The 15,611-nt window shown below is 43.9% G+C and overlaps 1 protein-coding gene across 1 annotated transcript in view; it reads right to left on the minus strand.

Annotated features, from left to right (window-relative positions):
- Window positions 1–15,611, minus strand: part of FASN (fatty acid synthase) — a 58,056-nt gene that overhangs the window by 23,623 nt on the left and 18,822 nt on the right. Inside the window, exons 7-20 of the mRNA XM_082211003.1 lie at window positions 14,312–14,427; window positions 13,526–13,660; window positions 11,205–11,664; window positions 10,109–10,296; window positions 8,415–8,604; window positions 6,421–6,515; window positions 5,786–5,920; window positions 5,467–5,670; window positions 3,111–3,226; window positions 2,239–2,414; window positions 1,394–1,585; window positions 1,210–1,290; window positions 927–1,112; window positions 33–212 (exon numbers count right to left, since the gene is read on the minus strand). Of these exons, the coding sequence (XP_082067129.1) occupies window positions 33–212; window positions 927–1,112; window positions 1,210–1,290; window positions 1,394–1,585; window positions 2,239–2,414; window positions 3,111–3,226; window positions 5,467–5,670; window positions 5,786–5,920; window positions 6,421–6,515; window positions 8,415–8,604; window positions 10,109–10,296; window positions 11,205–11,664; window positions 13,526–13,660; window positions 14,312–14,427 (2,454 nt within the window). The remainder of the gene's footprint in view (window positions 1–32; window positions 213–926; window positions 1,113–1,209; window positions 1,291–1,393; window positions 1,586–2,238; window positions 2,415–3,110; window positions 3,227–5,466; window positions 5,671–5,785; window positions 5,921–6,420; window positions 6,516–8,414; window positions 8,605–10,108; window positions 10,297–11,204; window positions 11,665–13,525; window positions 13,661–14,311; window positions 14,428–15,611) is intronic.

A 15,611-nucleotide genomic window follows, 5' to 3' on the forward strand; every position in this document is an offset into this window, starting at 1 on the left:
TATTTAAAAAAAAAAATGGGATTGCCCATTACCTTCAATCTCATCGTTGTATTTCTGTGCACGTTCTTGGTGTAACTTTGGATCAATGCAAACAGAGCGGATTCTGGTTGGCAAGCGCAGACTTCTTCCTGTTTCCCCCAAGATGATCAAATGCAGCAGGGTGTCAAGGAATGTCACCCAATTCCCGCTCCACAACACCTTCCCAACATTCCCTGGGGACAAGAAGCAATCTAATTAGCACACAACAGCCACCGGCATGACAACAGCAGCACAAAGTGAGAAACTATTCGCATCTCTGTCTTCTGTATCAACTGCACTGGCTATGCCCCCCAAGTCCTTGGTCTTTCCAAGCTAGCTAAGGGGAAGCAATGCCTAGACGGATCTCCAGTTTCTCAAAAGCTTGCCTAATTGTGAACATCTGTTATCAACATTTATGAATTAGAATTGACTTTCGTTTCATCATCAGTCACTGAGATGAAGAAGCTTCCAAAAAATGGAAGGGTGAACAAGGCTATCGATGGCTATTGACTACAATGACTATGTTCTAACTACACTGTTGGAGGCTGTACATTTCTCAACACCAGTTACTGGGAATCACAAGGATTCTTTTATTACCTATTTAGTTATAAAATTTCTATACTGCCCTTCATCCGAAGATGACAGGGCGCTTTACAATATGCAAGCACAAAAATACATACCGTAATAACAAATGGAAAAAACACCCCACATCATCATCATCATTATGAATGCTGTTGCACTCAGTTCCCGGCTTTGGAGCTTTCCTATGAAACAACTGGTTGGCCACTGTGAGAACAGGATGCTGAACTAGATCAGCCCTTGCTATGATTCAACAAGGGCCTTCCTACATTCAAAATGAATAGTAATAATCCTTAGCCCTATCTTTCAGTTAAGGTTCATGGTCTTACCATTACTACTAGATTCCAAGAGTCCCTGGAATGTTGGCCCGTAATCGTAACCACGCAGACGAAGCTCTTTGTAAATGTCCCCCTTGGTTAAACGGACGTCTGGGCATGTGTTTGGCTGGATCCCCAAATCAATTTGCTGGTTGCGAAAGTTATTCAGAGCGGTTTCTTCCAAAGGGCAGATTTTTCCTAGGAGACACAGTATGTAGAAGAAAGGGCAAGTGAATGGCGAGGCCGACACCCCTGTGATTTCTTCAGAGTACATGTAGTGGGAGCAATTACTTACCACTCACAGCCAGATTTCCATTCCCAGACACTTCAAAACGCTGAGAAGCTGGCATGAGTCTCACCTCTAGCTGTGTTGCACCTGCAAGGTAGCCAGAATATTAGAGTTTAAACATAGCCTGCAGAAACATGGTTCACCAGACTATGTTAATTGCCTAAGCTGCAGAGACTTTGACTAGCCTCACCTCTCTTAGGTAGTATTGTTGCCTGGTGGATTGTAACATCTTCAAACATGACAGGTATTTCTTCCATGGAGGTCCCTAGAGATCTTGCCAGAGTGCGCCAGGCCAGCACCAAGTAGCCAGTGGCTGGGTACAGAACCCTGCCATCAATGCAGTGACCCACCAAATAATTATCAGGTGATTCAGGATTCACATCTGTCAATGATGATTAAAAAAAAAATGAACAAAGCATATTTTTCAAACCTACATCTCTGGCCCAAGAAGACTCCAAAGCTGTTTCCCACAAGTTGCCAAAATCCAAGCACAAATGTTCCCACTTTCCCCCCCACCACTATATAAGTTTCAGTGCTGCAAACATCTAAAAGAAAGCAGCTCTTTCCCCCATTCCCTAGTTTCCCATCATCAATTTAATTCTGCTAAAGCAAGGGCATCCTTTAGGAGCTTGTTTTACTACAATTTCCACCATCCCTTACCCATTGGTCATATTGGCAGGGGCTGATAGATCTAGGAGCACAGCAATGTATGGAGGGCCACTGGTCCCCCATCCCCATAGGAGCCAGCTCCTAGGGGTTGAGGTTCCTTTGGCCCCCCCAAATAAAATATTTGAGGGGGCCACCCATCCCAGTTGATGGGCATCAACATTCAAATGTGAGCGATTATGCAGGGTGGGACTTACTCCCCCCCCCTCAATATTTTATTAAAGTTGGCACCTCTGCCCATCCCTGTGTCCCAAAGTGTTACAAGGTGTATGATGGTTCAAACATTTCCCCTAGAGATAAATTCTGAAAATGCCATTTTGAGCATTTTAAGATGACCTGCTTTTGGAGAACGAAGTAGCTGGTACACACCAATATTGTAGACTGTTGCTGATCCAGAACCACCAGCGCCCGTTGGGAAGTCTTCAGCTTTTGGGATATCCCATGTCTGACTGTGGTCCCAGAGAATGTAAGGGGAGATAAGGGGAGTCCCCAAAGGTGCAGGATATTCAGCAGGTGGAAACAGATTGTTCGCAAGGACATTGATTCTAAGAACACACATAAACATTGAATTTGTGAAGTTGCATGCAACAGTAAGAAGGTATAGTAACAGTAGCAAATGGAAGGCAAACCAATAGCTAGGAGCCAACATGGGACTAAGGACCCCCAACCACTATTTTCTGTGGTCCTGGTTTCTTCTAAAAATGTGCAATATTTTCTCCCTTCTCTTCAAACGGCAAAACAGCCTTTTGGAACATGGCAAGGAACTCAGGCATCAATGGAAGTTCTGGTTTCAGAGACACAGAGATTGATGTCGCTATAAAAGCTGGATCCTACACAAAGCTTTTGAAACAAATACACTAGGTTTTCAATTCACCTGAATGAAAGCAACCCCTATCCATTTTGCTACTATGCTCGTGTCATAAATGGCCCTGCAGCACTTCTCCCCATGATATTCAATCCTGCTTTAAGGTAGCAACATAGCTGGGGAGGGGGGAGCTACTAATGGTATAATTCAATCTATTCCAAAAATGACTTCCACTTGCACAATGGGAATTTCATTGGCTCTTCATCTCTCTTCCAGAGGGTCCCCCAACCCTTGTCTGGATTTGAGTTTGAGGGTGTGCAAAGGGCTGGAGGGAACAGGAAGTTTCCATTGGGCTCACAGAAGTCTGCTGTGCAAGAAGAGCTGCAGAGCTGGATATTGCCCTATGTTTCTCCTTAGCTTTCACTCATCTCCTTACCCTGTAAGGTGGATTTTTCCAATATGTGTCAGGAAGAATTCCAGGTTGTTTTTATGTTCTTTCTTCATCAAGGGTAAAATGGTGCAGGTTGGCTTCAAAGCTCTTCTCAGAATTGCCTAGACAGGTGGAGTTCAAAATGTTATCAGTAAAGAAAAGAAACCACTGGCTTCCTTCTTCTAAAACAGACCATTAGCCAAGGTGGTCAAATGTTTTTCTGGCTCTACAAGAGAAAAATGTTGGCAACCCCAGAAGGAAATACCATTTTATATAACAATAATATTCTGCCTTCTGCAAATGGAAGGGACTTCTCCAATGGAGGTTCCTGCTGAATGTGGTGATTTTTGCTAATTACAGCCCTTGGCACCACCACCCACGCTGTTCCAAAACAGTTTTTGGAGGAATATAGGGGGAACAAGGAATCAATGGAAATCCTCTCCCTTCCACCTCACTTTAACCAGCAACAGTATCCCATGAACAGAATTGGCTCAAGGAACTTGGAATCCTAGGCATTTCCTGGAAAAATCTACAGACACCCAGCACTCAGTGAAAGTAAAACACAAATCATTTTTTAAAAAAACAACAACAACACTAGACTCCAGCAAACACTACTGGTATACATGCATAGTTTTACAGGCTGTGCTTTACACTGTGAATCCATAGTAGAAAACCACAGACTAGACTAGAAAAACTGGAAAAGAAGTTATATGCAAAACAGCCAAGAGAGCAACAGAGCTTAATAACTGTTGCATAATTTTAGGTTACACAAACCAAACCTTTGCATTTACATTAGTACACTGAATCTTCACCATAAATGAGCTATGGCTTCAAGGAACCTTAAGAGGCATCCCAAACAAATACATTTTGCCAAGACACTTTTTTCCTTTTCAATCCTGCCACAAAATAAGACTTGTGCCTTGATCCAAACTACGTTTACATGGGATTTAGTTCTATTGGTGACAGCAGAACTAATGTCCAAGAAAAAAGGCTTAGGATTGCGCTCCAAGCCTGCCATTTATAAGCTCAGTTACATGGGAGTGAGCCTCATTGTCTCCCTTCACTAGAAGGATCTCAATCAGAAGACAAATAAAACAGCCTAGGCATGACTCTGGTGGGAGACATGTATTTAGAAGGACCACAATGATAGATACTTGCTACCCATCTTTTCTCCAGTGGCCCCAAGGAAATGGAAGGAGTGACTACAGCCCAGCCCTTCAACACCAACATGGGCAGCTCTTGATGCAATGCTGGGAGTAGGCTCTTATGAAGTTCTATATAGCTGCCTTGTGCTGTTTTCAGACAGAGGCACTGGGCAAATCAATGCCAACATCTCTATTCAGTAACAAACTGCTACTCCTTGTGCAAAAGCAGGGAGGAGGAACCTGTGGCCCTGCAGATGTTGCAGGACTAAAATCCCTGCTACCCCTTATTTAAAAGAAAACAAAACCACCAAAGGAGAATTCTTCTCTGAAATCATATCAAAAAACACAAGTTGCCAACGAACCAGAAGAACTACCGTAACAGCTATGCTAAGCTCAGGTAAATAGGACAGCCTTTACCTGGCGCTTTAAGACTATAACGTAGGCGAGAAAGGCTCACAACATTTTATTGCCCAAGGTGGAGCAGCAAACAGCCACAAGTCAAGATGTACAGTACTGAAGGCCAGTCAAGTTATTTTGGCAAGTGAACACCAAAAGAAGACATCTTCCCTTCCCTGGCAGTAAAAATACAAGAAGAACAAACTAAACGACAAAGACATTTTGCCCTTTCATGAACACCCAAATTTTGCTGCCTGAGGTTGCCACCTAACTGTGCCTAACAGTAGGGTGGGTCTTGACAGAAGGCCCACACGGATCTCTTTTGGGAAGGAGTCCTACACCTGAGGAACAATAACAAAAAAGACCCTATCTGTTGTCACCAATTCTTTCACTTCCTGCAAGAAGACAGAAAATACCTCTAATTTTGTCAAAAATTCATTGCTTACGTCTTTCAATGTAAGTTGCTTGGATACCTTGGTAATAAGTGACTAAGAAATCTTAATGGTAATGATAACAAATGTTAAGATCACAACCTAAGATGTTATTTCATTTATCCTCCCTGCCACTTTCTTCTCACACATTATATTCATCTATTTGCCGGATTCTGTTTTCTTCTCCTTGGTTTCTTGCGTATACACAGCAGTGAATGAATACACTTAAATTACTAGGTTCTTGAGGGAAAGCTGCATGGAAATTTAGGATAACTGATGAGGGAAGGTGGTGGGAACCAGAGTGGAAACCATTGTGGTCACTAGAAAAAGGAGAATCTTGTCCCCATGCCTCACCAGCTTCAGGCCATGAGTGAACCCCAAGGGTAATACCTGCAGAAGGGCATGTGGGGCAATCTCCACGACCACAGCATCTTCTGGAATATGTCTCAGGCCTTCCTGGAACAAGACTGGGCTGACAAGGTTATTCACATGGTACTCAGCAGAAGAGTTCTGAGCCAGATCGCTTTGCCACTGAGATTCAGGGATGGAAGTGCTGATCCAGCGGGAGGAACGAGGCTTTGGACTGGGAATAACCTAGAAATAAAGAAAATGAGAAAAATGAGAGAGGAGACTTAAGCAAAAAAGAATCACACCATACAATGCATGTGCAACCTTTCCGCCCCAGTGAGAAGCTATTTAGGAGAATTACCTTCTTCAGGGCACTAAGCAGCACTGGTGCGATGGACGCCATATAGTACGAGTGGAAAGCAACTCCTGCGCTGAGCACCTCTTTCGCAAATACACCTTCTGCTTTCAGCTTGGCTACAAATTTGGCCACAGAGTCCTAAGGAAAGCAGGAGGGAAATAGCATCGAACAGGTGTTACAAGGGCCTGGTACACTGTAATAAGCCTCTGCCTGTGAAGCAACCATCATTCTCCATAATTCGCTCGTACATGGCTTATCCGACATTCCTAAGTGTATATGCAATAATATCCATTATATAAACCCAAATTCCCCTGAACACTGTGGAGCCCCGAGCACAAGAAATGGACTGCAGCTGGAAGGAGGTGAGTTTTGCATTCTGACTGGGATTTACCAGCCAAATCTTTAGATTCAGGCTGCTAGCGTTAACTTTATTGCTAGCCTTCATTTTCAGATGCAAGTGATAGCATTTCCTCTGGTGAGTTTGCTTTCATTCTCAATTCAGTTTGACAGTATTTAATCAGGTGCTTCCTCCTGACCGTCTGATGTTTGGCCCGGGGAAAAATTCCAGTGATGAGGACACGTCACTTGATATCCTAAACATGTAGCAATTTAAGTATTGGTTCATACTAAGTTCTCACCTGAGGCCCTGAAACAGTGACAGTGTCTTCAGAGTTGTGACAGGCGGGGACCACTCCGGCAGGGCACTTACGTTTACACTCCTCCCATGTCAGACCTGTAAAAGACAGATTGCAATTATAAAACATAACAGATAAAATATATAGTAAAAACTACAGCAGAAACACCAGTACCAGTATGGTTTAAAAACAACAACAACAACAGGCAGCTAACCCACCCCACCCCCTATAAAGACCTGCTTGAATTGATGGGTTTTCAGTAAGTGCCAGAAACGCCTAAATGTTGGCACCAATCCTATTTCACATGGGACAGATTAATACCATAGTTGGGGTGCTACCACAAAACAAGTCCTCTCCCTGGTTGCCACATACTAGATTTAACTTAGATGTGGAACAACCAACGACAGAATCAGCTGCTGATCTCAACACACACATATGTTCTTATGAAAGGATGTTTCTTCAGACAGCTAGATTGAATGTTGCCCAAATCTCACATCCTAATCCATAAACAAGTAGGTGTGCAGTGCAATGCTATGCATGTTCACTCAGAAGTACTGAGTCATAACTAAACGTGCACAGAATTACAGTTACATAAAGCACAATAATACTCAGAGGTTAGATGCTTAAAAATCAAGCTAATTTAGCAAAAGATCAAACCAACCATATGTTGGGTTGTACACACAGCAGTGGGAGGTCCAGTCACAAACCTTTTCCCCTTGCAGTTAATACATTTCCAAAGCTACACAAAGCAAACTGAAACCAATGTGCAATATCAGTATAAAAACCTGCTGCATCCCCTCAAGGGCTCATAAACTGACCAACCTAGCAATCACTGCTGTCTGTATATGTAACAATATTTATCTGTAACTGAGCCTCTGAGGCTTAGGCATCAACACTTACCCTGTAGAACCTCACTAATTCCTCAGTGATGGAGCTACCACTATCCTAATGGGTAAGGCTGATAGGAGCTGTAGTCCAGCAACATCAGGCAGGCATCATTTTGGCTACCCATGCAGATTATGGTCTGATTGATGCACATAAATTGTCCTTTTTATAAAACCTTTTGAGTGCGGGCTTCAATGAGATCTTGCTAAGGAGCTTCCTAAACTATAGCAGATTTAATATAATCCTGTCTCTCAATCGCCCTCATAACAGTCTCTTCTAGGTCTATCTCTTACCAATTTTAAAATGAATACTTTATAAAGGAAATGTTCCATAGGGCATTTTGTTGAAATGTAGCTTTACTAGAGAGTCGTAATACTACCTTGTACTATGCATCAGGATGGTTTATAGTTATTGTCTACCATTTAGATAGTATAAAGAAGATGAATTGTTACGAGACAATTTTGTGACGCTTGAATTTCCTGTGTAAAAAAAATGCTCTTATCTGATTTTACAATGTGCAATACCAACAGCACCTTGCTAATCCTAAAGAAACTATGTAAGTAGGTGTAGGTACCAATCTGAAAAGAAAGGACCTTTGGGGCTGGCAGTAGCTCAGAAGTAGGGCAGCTGTTTTGCATGCAGAAGATTCCAGAAGATCAAAGACATCGCCAGGTAGGGATGAGAGAGAACCCTGACTGAAACCTTGGAGATTTTCTGCCAGTCCATATAGACATTACTAGGCTAGATGGACCAAATGTCTGACTTATAAGCCAAGTGACTTATAATCAACCAGTTGTACATAACCAATTGTCATACATATTATATATGCTCTGATGAATGCTTGCCTGCTTTTAAGCATCACAAAACCGGTCTACAGAATGTCTACTTGGAGACCGATTAACAGCATGTAACAGCAACGAAACCTCAATCCGTAAAAACTCTGATATTTTTCTGAATTTTATCAAATATTGCCCAGGGTAAATAAATCCAGCCTCTTTAAACCTGCCCCATACTGCATTAAGGCAACTAGATGAGAACAGTTCTGTGAAGTGAAGGTAAGATCAAAACAGATTATCTGACAAATAAATCATAGAGCACATCTAGTTACCTACCAACAGCAGCCATGCCTCCTGGTGGTAGCTTGGCCTCTTTGATGCACCGGCCCCTCCAATAGGCAGCAAGAACAGCTTCTTCGTGACTTAAGGAGTTATCTGCATAGCCACAGGCCAACTCCCCAACCGAGTGACCAACAATTCCGTCAGGCTGCAAACCCATGGCCTTTAAAAGATCGATCTGTGCAATCTGGGGATTAGAAAATGGGCGGCAGTCTTTTATTTATGCCTTTGTGTGGAGTTCTCGCATGCCGCTTTCTATCAGTCAAAGCGGTCTCAAAGTGGTTTTACATAAAAACAAGCAATGTGATTTGCAGAACTCATCTAATACAATTAAAAGCAACAGTAAAAAAGGACAATAAATGTTAAAATACAAAAATGGGGGGAGAGGAAGATGACAGGCTGAAAAAAATGACTCTAAACATGGCCTTTGAAATCCTGGGTTTTTACCATGTGCTGGAAGCCCCTCAGTGCCATAGCCATACAAAATTCCTTTTCACTCCTCCTCTACTGCCTTCTTCATTCCGCAACAGCACAATGCTTATGGGTCTGCTGAATAACTTATCCTATTCCTACACTTGCGGAAATCTTGCTTATCAGTTGCTTTATGCAATCCACAGTCACATTCTGTTGCATCTCCTAGCAGGCCCACACACACGGCTCATTCACCTCCTCTTTGCCCTCATGCTGCCCTCTGCTTCCTCCTTAGCGGGAGCCAAGCAGGCTCAAAATGTAGAACAGCATATGCAATCTTACCTCGGGGAGTTTGCCACATGATACATGAATCTTTTATTTGTTAATTATTACATTTATACCCCACCTTTCCTCCAAGGAACTCTAGAGGCCTGCAGTGTTTCTCCCCCTTAGCATTTTATCCTCACAACAACCTGCTTAGGCCGAGGGAGAATGAGTAGCCCAACATCACCCAGTGGGCTTCATGGCTGGGTAAGGATTCCAGGCCCAAATCTAATACTCTACTCACTACAAAACATTGTTCCCTGGAAACAGGAAATGCCTAATAGCATTGACCCTTAACTCGCATTTCTTTATTTTTTAAAAAATCACATCTAGTGATTTTTCCTCCTCCCATCCGGCTTATTGAATGCCTGCTGTCAAAAAGGCATCTGTTGTTTTCCCTAGCTCTTTAGGAAAGTGCTGTTACGTGTGCACAAAGATCCCATCACTAAATGTACTCAACAGAAACATCCCCCTATTGTCACACTCAAATCTGGGCACCCACTTAGCAGAACTTGCTGCTCTTGAGCAACAACAAAGAGCAAGACTCTGAGCTAACATCAAAACCTTTGTCTCTATGTGCCAACCTGCAGAATAATGGCAGCAGATGGTATGCCTATGCAGGTATAAGCAATCAGCATGGAGGTGTTGTAAAGGCTCACATCCGCACACGGCCACCTTAAAAGGGCTAAGGACAGGACAGCTCAGAAGGAGAAATGGGAGTGTTCAGAAATGCTCCTCTTTCCATTTTGCTTCCCCTACACAGTGCCAGAATAAAAGCAAAACCTTTCGCATGGAAACTGGAGCCAGTTGCCAGTGATCCTGGGCTGAAAGGTGGGTTGCAAAGATGACTGTCTACATGATGTACATCACTAGAACTGATGAGGAAAACAGTGAGCCATCAGAAGAGTCCCGTTTCATGGGAGGCACAAAGCAAAGGGGGAGACCTTCCTTCTTACCTGAATAGCAGCAAGTCCAACGAAAGCATTGACAGTGTCGTTAAAAGTGTTCTCATCCGTGCTCTGGAGTAGATCGGACACCTTCAGGCCCGTGTCTTTCAGAGCCTCATCTGAACGCAAGATGGATTGCCGGAAGAGATCAAGCTGCATCAGGCTAAGCCCCATTCCTTTCCACTGGGTGCCCATGCCTATGGGATGGAACAAGCAGAGGAGGACCTTTTAGTGCTGCTGGGTATGTGAAGAGCATGAGGATGTGACATTTTATTTTGACATTGAGAGTGGTGCTTCAGATGTAAAAGATATGAAACCCTTCAAGCCAGGGTGTTTTTTTCCAGCTGGAACTCAGTTCCAGCACCTCTCAGGTGGGCACCATTGCCATTATAAGAGAACAATGGAAGAAGGGAAGAAGAAGAAGAGTTTGGATTTGATATCCCGCTTTATCACTACCCAAAGGAGTCTCAAAGCGGCTCACAATCTCCTTTCCCTTCCTCCCCCACAACAAACACTCTGTGAGGTAAGTGGGGCTGAGAGACTTCAGAGAAGTGTGACTGGCCCAAGGTCACCCAGCAGCTGCATGTGGAGGAGCAGGGAAGCGAAGCCGGTTCACCAGATTACAAGTCCACCGCTCTTAACCACTACACCACACTGGCTCACTGGAAGTGTTCATGGTGAGTTCTAGCACTTCTTTTTCTAGAAAAATAGCACTGCTTCTAGCTAGCTAGAAGCATCATTTCATACTACCGGTGTGTGTAGCTGCCTTTTACTGCCATTGGTCTATCTAGTTCAGTATTGTCCACATCAACAAAGCTTCAGACAGGGAACATTCACAGCCATACTAGGGAGATGCTGGAGATCTGAACCTGGAACCCTCTGCATGTGAAGCAGATGTTCTGCCACTGAGCAGCGGCCCTTTCCTAAATCTCTCTCTCTTTCTATGTGTGTGTGTCTGTGCCTGCTATAATCGGTGTGAGCTACTCAGCTTTATGACTGTATTAAATAAATCATAAGGCTATTTGGCACGACATAAAACTTTGCAAAATTAGAAATCTAGGCTCAGACAAAAGGAGAGTGCGTGTGTGATTAGTATGCAATTTACCTGAGCAGATGTACCACAGGGGCCGCCCTGAGGACTGAGCATTCTGAACCTCCTTCACATCGCTCTCGCTGCCAATCAAGGTGTAGCCCCTATAAGGCATGGATGACGCTGGTATCCCAGAGATATCATTGAGCATGCTCAGAAGTGCTGTGTGTTGCTGCAGATTTCTGCTCTGTTCTATTAACATTTCTACTGCTTCTTGAGTCCTTCCACAAAACTGCACCAATCGTGGCAAATTATGAGTCTCCGGGGAGGAAGATGTCTTCTCGTTGGGCCTCAGAATGACATGGGCATTTGAGCCTCCAAAGCCAAAGGAATTGATACCACAAAGGTGGCCTTTTGTGGGGGTTGGTTTAGTAACGACTTGTATACGACCATCTTGTAAGGCAGGAATATCTGGATTTGGGGTGTTGTAGTGAATGTTGGGTGCCCACACACCATGCTCTAAAGAGAGAACCACCTGAGAAATAGAGAACATAACAGTGCAGGCTAAGAACATTTTTCAGTCATGCATATTTTGCATAGTTTGGGACAGAAACCTCAGATCCTCAGGAATCAAATTTCACATTAGAAGATAATCATTGCAGTTCAATCTACTAATATAGAAACAGGACATGTATCCTCACTTAGCACCTTTTCTTGTGTCATATCTAATTATCAGACTAATCAATTCTTCAGAAGTTGGCAGGTCAGAATTATCTTCTAGTGAGAATTTAAGGCTCAGAATGGTGAAGTAACTTGATAAATGCCTTGCGGCAAGTCAGAATGCTTTTCCAGAACCTGTTTCTCAAATTGTAGCTCCCACTCATCTAATCCCTAAATTTTGCTGTATCATACGCTGTGACACATTAATTATAGTTGGTTGATTAGAGGTATTGGAACTATGATCCTTATCTGCAATGACCATTCCACACATTTGGCTTTCTCACCATCCAGCTATTCTTTCTCACTTTTCACAGGTTCCGTTCCTCTTCCTTATAAAATGTGTGCTTTCTGACTGGCTCAGAACTGTACACACTGGTGTAAGCAAACGTGCTGATCAGGGATGCTGAAATGATGGGTGTCACGGGGCAAGTGTATTGTGAAAGAACTGCTGCTGCAAACAAAATCCACAGAGCTTCTGTGAAACAAAGCCATTGTGGTTTTGCACTGCAATGAGTCAATGCTTTAGGCTTCAGAGACTGGCTATGCACACTTAATTGGGAATAAGCCCCATGTACTCAATGGAACTCACAAGCAGATAAGCAGAGGACTGCACTATTTGTGCCATCATTATTTTGCATAGCAATGAATGCACCACCAAGGCACATTTTCCTTTGACAGATGAATAAATATGACAGAAAACGGACAATTTATTTGCTGAGGCAAGCAAATGTTCTTGAGGTCACAAATCTTCACTGCAGCTGTTGCTTCCTATATCTGTCCCAGCTGCACTGAACCCTACAGCCACAAACAGCATACAAAGCCAAGGAAAGACTCTTCAAGACATCTTTTCCTTCTGTCTTTTCCCCTCCCTCCCCCCTTCTCTTCCCTCTGCTCACCACTTTATCACTCTCCTTTCATCCCAAGGGACCAAGTTGCGCAGCTCTACCTCTGTGCATTGGTTTGGTTACAACAGGCATCCCCAAACTCGGCCCTGTTTTGGGACTACAACTCCCATCATCCCTAGCTAACGGGACCAGTGGTCAGGGATGATGGGAGTTGTAGCCCCCAAACATCTGGAGGGCCAAGTTTGGGAATGCCTGGGTTACAACAAGGCCCGCTCACTTCTAGCCTTTGAAGCCCCTAGCCATCATAAATATTAAAAATAATGACAAACGGAAACAAAATAAGTCAGCCAAACCTTCCCCCAAAGAGTGAGTAGTTTGTTTACATAACCAGCTGATCTAAGAGGACTTGTTTGTTGCGGTCTAATCAGAACCAAAATATTTTTATTAATATTTACAGACATTTTAATGTTTTAATATGACAAAATCCAGATCAGTTACGCAGCAAAAAGATCTTTTAGCAAATCACATCTCTTATTTACTTAAATCTGCAACTCAGAATGTGTGTCACATTTTGGTCTGATGCCCATAAAAACAAGTTGTGAAACTTGGCATTTGATCATGCCAAAAGATTAACTACATCTGAGACCAGCCCCACCCCCTTGAACTTGAGGTCCATGCCAAGTGACCTTCTTACTTTCCCCTCCCCCACATGATTTGCCCTAATTACAACGGATAAATCTGAAGTCCCCCAACAGATTTTTATTCAACAGCTCTCTCTCTCTCTCCTGCCCAACACTAACGAATAGACATCAACTTCTCTTTTCTTTTTACCTTTGCTAAAGCAGCAAGACCAGAAGCAGGTTCTGGGTGACCCATGTTAGATTTAGTTGATCCAACCAACAGTGGTGGTCGATCTGATTGGCAAAAGACGTTGACGATGCCGTTCACTTCCTGAGGATCTCCAACCTAGCAACGGAGAAAGACAGGAAGTTAGGAGGAGCTACTGGATAGATTTCAAGTCTGGTGAGCTCTGTCAGATTTTTTCCTGAACAGCTGTGTATGCAGGTGTACAACTGAGTGTGGGGAAAGGAATACAATGCCCGCTGCTGTTGCTACGGTGGCAGTAATGGCTGAGGCTTTCTCATTAGAGTCCAGATCTGCCATCGCCTTGGCAGCCCCCACCCCCTGTTGGTGAACAGGAGGTGCTGCTGGTCTCCTCCCCACCCTTGTTCCTGATTTAGATCTTCACTCATCTCTTCTTCCCTGGAATGAGAGGGGTGAACGCCATTTTGGAGTTTGCCTCAGGGGCCAAAATGTCTTGGCCTGGTCTCCCCACACATGTTCCCATGGAGGAATTTAACACTGTGAAACCGGGGTGCAAACCCCAACGTTTCTGAAATATATTGAGAGGAATCGTGGAGTGAGTGGAGATGAGAGGAGGTAACCTATTATATCCAGGGAAAGCATCAAATGGGAACTGCCGGTCTATGAAAGCAAAGCGGCAAATGGGAAATCTAATTGCTCCCAAACAGACTACAATAATATAGAACTAAAAAGAAACTAGCATTGAATGAAAGAAAAGAGAGACAGAACAGGGGACATGGAGAGAGGGCAAACCTTGGTGCCTGTGCCATGAGCTTCTATGTATTCCACTTCCTCAGGCTTAACCCCAGACTCCCTGTACAGGGAACTGACCAACTGCTGCTGCATCCATCCAGAGGGGAACGTTACACCTGAAGCAAAAAGAATGGTCAATTCCTGGGTTCATACAAGGAAATTATCCATATGTTGTGAACTAAATCTTGCTTTGGCAGAATTTGCCTCTAAGTGCAGTATGTGCTGAATGAAGTGGTCAGAGGCCTAGTGGGCGGGGCGAGGAAGACCATTTCACCAGGCACAGTTTTTTCAAGGGCATGTTTTGCTTCTCAGACTGCCCCTGCCAGTCCCGCGATGCTTTGCAAATCTGATCCCACATTCCAGACTTGTGAAGCAGGGCATCAGAAGGGCACAACAGGCTTATGCCTGTCCAATCTAGCGGCTGAACCCCACACAGCAAACTGCTCTTGTCTGTGAGCTTTGATTCAGGAGGTTTTTCAGTTCGATCAGGGAATAAGGCTCTCCTAAGGTGCTTTGAACAAAGCACCACCTAGCTGCTATGCATTTTGAGGAGGATGCCACAAATTTCACATTGAGCATCCAACACTGTAAATTGCAAAGGCTACTTTCAGAAGCACCTTCCCCACCCCCATCACCGCTAACACCCAAGAGAGCTGTGCTTTCCATGTGCTCCCTAGATGACACATGACTATACCGCATTCCAAAATCTAAGGAAAGGCAGACCCAGTCACTGGGACGCACCTTCGTTTTTCACAACATAGGATATGGATTCATTCAGCTTTAAGTCAGAGACGCTGTCTCTTTAATGGATTGCTTGGGTCTAAGCTGAAGCACTCTGCTACAGAAGCCCACATGGGATGAAGAGGGACGTATTTTAAGTGAGCTCACAGCATGTGCCTTGGCCACATAGTAAGACCGGCTTTCCCAAGGAAATGGACAGATATGCGTGCCAGCAAACTGAACGCTGCTCAGCCTTCAGCCTTGCCATTCCCTCCACACTTCAGGCACGCTATCTAGCCTTCCATATTTTTAACTGAATATCCGGGCAGTTACACAAACTTTTGTTGTTGCTTCTCAAAAAGGATGTTGTTGGAGTTTTTTTTAAAATGGAAAACGGCTTGTTGGGGAGGGGGAAGAGGAGATAAGCACCATGATGCACCATCAGATCCTAGAGAAGGGCAAGAACTGTGTGGCAGAGCGCATGCAATTCCTGGCATCTCCAGGGAAAACCCCTTTCTGAAACCCTAGATAGCTGCTGCTGGCCAGTGTTGACAGTACTGAGCTACATGGACCAATGGTC

Source organism: Podarcis vaucheri (assembly GCF_965113315.1).
Source record: "Podarcis vaucheri genome assembly, chromosome: 2".
NCBI lineage: Eukaryota > Metazoa > Chordata > Lepidosauria > Squamata > Lacertidae > Podarcis > Podarcis vaucheri.